The 5,330-nt window shown below is 34.3% G+C and overlaps 1 protein-coding gene across 1 annotated transcript; it reads left to right on the plus strand.

The window, feature by feature from the left end:
• The first annotated feature begins 780 nt into the window (after positions 1-780).
• LOC133301651 (cysteine-rich receptor-like protein kinase 10) lies at positions 781-4,664 on the plus strand. The gene is made up of 7 exons (XM_061501306.1): positions 781-1,558; positions 2,340-2,357; positions 2,563-2,732; positions 2,837-3,047; positions 3,654-3,891; positions 3,997-4,147; positions 4,238-4,664. The coding sequence occupies exons 1-7, from the start codon at positions 781-783 to the stop codon at positions 4,544-4,546; spliced, it is 1,875 nt and encodes a 624-aa protein (XP_061357290.1). The 3' UTR covers positions 4,547-4,664.
• The last annotated feature ends 666 nt before the right edge of the window (positions 4,665-5,330 follow it).

Raw genomic sequence — 5,330 nt, forward strand, 5'->3', positions numbered from 1 at the left:
CAAAAGATTCTTTTAATCTTTAGAAACTGAAGTCGATAATACTTGTCCATTTGAAGTGAAATCATCAGATCATTTATTTGTACATCAAATATTTAATGCACATTTGATTCCAAAAGTTAGAGAACTAAGATGAAATAGGTGATGCCTTGTCAAAATTTGTAAATTTCTAGAAAGATAAACATAAATATAAAATTTTAACATAACAAAATCATGGGAAAATTTAACATTTAGAGGATCGAGGGATGCACTTCCCTCTCCTTATATTGAAATACTCGTACATTGATCCCTTGCCAATATGAAATTCAAATCCCTTAACTACAAATAAAGTTCATCTAGAAAATATTCCAACTTTCAACAAACCAAACCTCATCTTGTTTTTATGCAATATTTTAAGGGAAAAATGTTTCTATCTTTGCTACAAAAAAAAACTTCTCTGCCACAGTCACATAACCTATTATAAAGAGAAAGAGAAAAAAATATTGAGACCCGCTAACTTTTATGTGAGTGAGACGGAAAAGTTTTTTGTGCACCAAAAAGCAAAAACATTAAACCCATATTTTAATATGAAATAAGATACTAAAGCAAAATGAAGAACAATTACTACTTTTCTAATCAGTAAGATTTGAAAATAAATCTAGGTAGGCGTCTTCCTCAAATATTAATTTTCAACTTAAAATATTACTTTCTTCAGTTAGCATAATTTATCGGCAGTTGAACATTATCCTCAATTCCCTCATACACACAATTTTACCAAGACAACCATTACATTACCCAATAATGATGGCAACAATACTAATTACCATCCTTAGATTTCTTGGCTTCATGACCCTCTTCATCACAGCAAGTGCACAATCCCCAGACTACATGGGTGATGACTGCCAAAACTCAACAGAAGAAGCTCTCACAACTACATACCAAACCAACCTTAACAACTTCCTCTCATGGCTATCATCTGATGTTACCACAAGCAATGGATATAACCACACCATCATAGAAACCAACACAGTTGATGCTATCTATGGTCTCTATGATTGCAGGGGTGATGTCACAGGATCTTTCTGCCATTTCTGTGTCTCTACTGCAGCCTCAGAAATTCTTCAGCGCTGTCCTAACAGATCCTCTGTTGTTATATGGTATAACTACTGCGTTCTAAGATACTCAAACCATGATTTTATTGGGAACCTTACAACAACCCCATCAATACAAAATGTGGGAGACAAGAACATCACTAATCCAGAAGAACTTCAGAAAGCTGATAATTATATGCAAAGTTTGATAAGAGAAGCTACCGTGGAGACCAACCAGTTGTTTGCAATGGGTGAGTTCAACTTGAGTACTTCTGAGGAAAGGTATGGTTTGGTGCAGTGCAGCAGGGACATTACTGCTGATGAGTGCAGCCAGTGTTTGGAGGCTATGTTGGACAAAGTTCCTCAATGCTGTGGAACAAAGCTGAATTGGCAGGTTTCAGCTCCAAGCTGTCTGATGAAGTATGATGACTATATGTTTTACCAGATTACTAATCAAACATCTTCTCCTTCGCCTAATTCAGGTACATGTAGTATATGATTATATTTTCTTTTTGTTTAATTTGAAGTGCATTGAGATTTTAACTTGTAAAAATTTAATTATGGATAAATCTTTACTTAAAGACTGTAGAGACAAGTTCACTTTAAAAGAGTTTTACTTCATTGTATGTCAATTGTGTGGATACGAATTGGTTTATGTGAATAGGTCTCCTGCATAGACATTGGATAGATTAAGTTCTCAGCAAAAACAAATACCATGTAACACATGTACATTATTCTAATCATAGTAGTTAATTGCGTCGCAATAGCGCCGCGAGCCGCGCCGTATGAGCGTTGTGGTGCCTCGCTGCACCGGAACGCAATAGCGGCCATTGCGATCGTATTTGCGGCCACATTGCTGACATAAAGCAAAATGTCAATTTTGTCCTAAATTTAAATGTGTAACAAAAAAAAATTAAGGGTTTTTTAGTCTATCTGCATCTCTCTCTGTCACTTCTGCTATCTCTGTCTTTAAAAAGTGTTTCTTTTTGTCATTATTTCTGTCATATATCTATTCCGCTATTTCCGCAACCGCAACCCGCTATAACGCTATAGTGTTTTTCGGGGTTGGTCGCCACATGCCGCAATCCGCATTTGATAACTATAATTCTAATGATGTGGAAATATTGAGTTTTTTACAGAAATACTCCCAAGTGTTACTTCTTTGATAAATGAGAACTTCCTTAAATTATATCTGTTTATTTATTGAAAGAATTTGGTATATAAGAGAAAAGAAATGTGACATGTTCATCTTTGCTATTGTTGCACTTGCAGCCAATCAGGGAGGTACAAGTAAGTCACAGACCTTGATCATCACCATAGTGACTGTGCTGGTGGCGCTAGCTTTACTAAGTAGCAGTATCTACTACATAAGGTGGCGGTATCAATCCAGTAAAGGTAATTAAAATAAGTTATACACATGTTGAAAGTTCTCTTAGCTAATTTCGCGTACTCACCTATGGCAATAAGACAAATTACAAACAAGTTTCCTTGGCAGATGAACTGCTATTAGAGACTACTCCTACATCTTATCATGACCATGTTCAAAGAGAGGAATCACTGAATGCAGACCTTCCTACAATCCCTTTAATTTGGATTCGACAGAGCACTAATAACTTCTCAGAATTCTGTAAATTAGGAGAAGGTGGATTTGGCCCAGTTTACAAGGTATCATTGAATTGGATATGCATGCAATTTATGTATAGTTTTGCTTTGACTCTTAGTTTGTCATATTTATTTGGCCTTTACTTTATTTTCAACATTTCTTTCAGGGTAATTTAGAAGATGGAACAGATGTTGCTGTCAAAAGACTCTCTAAAACATCTGGTCAAGGTTTAGAGGAGTTCAAGAATGAAGTAATATTCATAGCTAAACTACAACATAGGAACCTTGTGAGACTCTTGGGTTGCTGCTATGAGGAAAATGAAAAGCTGCTTGTATATGAGTACATGCCAAATTCTAGCCTTGACTCTCACCTGTTCAGTATGTTTTAACTAAATGCCTTTAGTTTTTCCGTTTCTTTTCTTTTTTCTTGTTCCAATTTGTTGTTTATACAAGTTTGTAGAGATTAGCGGTAAGGATGGTATTGTCTTGTGGTAACATGACAAAATTGAAATTTCTGTTAGTAACAATTCTTACTCTGCCTTTCAAAGCTGAACCATATGTATGATTGAAACAGTACCAGAACAATTTATTATTTGACAGCCTTCAAAATTATGCCACTAGCACATTCTGCATTTTCAAAGATAAATTGTGTTACAATCTAGTTGCAAAGTATGAGACTTGGAATTTCACATTGGAAACAAAAAGTTCTGATATAGGATTTATATGGACTTTGGGTTCTCCTATATTATAAGCTAACTTTTGGGGTGAGACTCTCCCAAGGTTTGTATCAAATTGAATTTACACACATTAGATGACATTTCCTAAAAAATAACTTAAAAAAGAAAAGAAAAGAAACAACAAATGATTATTTCCTCTGGCATAGCTTTCCTCAATATAACAATTTCCTTGGACAAGTTTGTTGTTTGTTCTTTCCTCCATATATTCCTGTGTCAAAAAACCTTTCCTTTGTCGCGTGCATGTTAGATGAGGAAAAACGAAAACAGATAGATTGGAAGTTACGACTGAGCATTATTAATGGAATTGCAAAAGGACTTCTATACCTTCATGAAGACTCTAGAGTTAGAGTAATCCATAGAGATGTGAAAGCCAGCAATGTTCTTCTGGATCAAGAGATGAATCCTAAAATATCTGACTTTGGAATGGCAAGGGCATTTGAAAAAGGCCAAAGTCAGGACAATACTAAAAGAGTTATGGGCACCTAGTATGTGTTATTGGCAACTCTTTCTATTCATGACACATATTTGTAATTAATTAAATTTTTTTGCTAAGGTTAACAACCTAATAGTGTTCTATTGATTTAAAACAGTGGATACATGGCTCCAGAATATGCTATGGAAGGGATATATTCAGTGAAATCTGATGTTTTCAGCTTTGGAGTTCTTTTATTAGAAATCATTTGTGGGAAAAGAAACGGTGGATTCTATCTTTCAGAACATGGTCAAAGTCTTCTTATATATGTGAGTTTTCCTCCTCTCATATCATTAAGAAATTGATATTAGAAGAGATATACATGTGGTTCATTTCTAAATATTCAAATTTGCATGCAGAGTTGGAGACTTTGGTGTGAAGGAAAAAGTTTGGAACTGTTAGATCCAACACTGGAAAAGACATACATAGCCAATGAAGTTATGAAGTGCATACACATTGCTTTGTTGTGTGTACAGGAAGATGCAGAAGATCGACCAACCATGTCCATGGTTGTTTTCATGCTGGCAAGTGACACATCGATCCTTCCCAACCCTAATCATCCTGCATTTTCAGTTGGAAGAAAGATCAAGGAAGAAGGATCATCATCAAAAGCTTCCAAGGATCCTTCCATTAATCAAGTAACAATATCAAATATTTTACCCAGATAGTGTATATAACATGATAAAAAAATTTCTTTCAAAATACCCGGATTGTACAACCAATTACAACAATGGGTTTGACCCTTCGCTAGACCCTTCTCATAATGGGAATTTTATACAACAAACTGAACAGCCTCCTCAACATATGAGAAGCATTTTCATTTTTGGGGTTGTAATCCTAAATGTATAAATATATACTCTATTCATATTGTTGATTGCATAATCTTGCTTTGAAATTGTATTACGATTCTGTATTTTGATTTTTGGTGTGATTCCTGTCTCATCATATCCCTCTGTTTGTATTAATTTTTATTTATATTGTTTTCTTTGGCCTACACACCCCCTCTAAATGGAATAACACAAAAGGATGTAATGTTTCACTTAAAAATTTATGCCCTTTAAGGAAAAGAAAAAAACTTTAAAGTTCAAATTGTTTTTGAAGGCTTGTTTTTAGTTGTACTAGTGTAATGGAACATGTAAAACTTTATTAATACAACAATCACACACTTTTCACCAAAATGTCAAAGGGAAAATGGCAATTTAGTTCGACTTGATTAAAACATATGGATATTTTTGTTCATGCATATGATTAACCATTCATTAAACTAGTTTAACCAATATTTTACCAACAACTGATCAACATATCATCATTCAGATTCATAGATATGTAAATTACAGGTTAAATCACTTTAATAAACGGTTAGTCAGATGAACAAACCATACTGCCAAACTTTTTAACTAATCCAAACAAAACTATTATTTTTTCCAATTTCAAATTCCCATCCTCCAACTT

The sequence above is a fragment of the Gastrolobium bilobum genome, unplaced genomic scaffold (genome assembly GCF_033153095.1).
Source record: "Gastrolobium bilobum isolate Gb01-03AN ecotype WA unplaced genomic scaffold, APGP_CSIRO_Gbil_v1 utg35809, whole genome shotgun sequence".
Taxonomy (NCBI): domain Eukaryota; kingdom Viridiplantae; phylum Streptophyta; class Magnoliopsida; order Fabales; family Fabaceae; genus Gastrolobium; species Gastrolobium bilobum.

Coding starts and splice junctions, on each gene's coding strand:
- LOC133301651 (XM_061501306.1), top strand. CDS start 781: ATGGCAACAATACTAATTACCATCCTTAGATTTCTTGGCTTCATGACC. Junction 2,733..2,836: donor GATTTGGCCCAGTTTACAAG/GTATCATTGAAT, acceptor CATTTCTTTCAG/GGTAATTTAGAAGATGGAAC. Junction 3,048..3,653: donor CCTTGACTCTCACCTGTTCA/GTATGTTTTAAC, acceptor CGTGCATGTTAG/ATGAGGAAAAACGAAAACAG.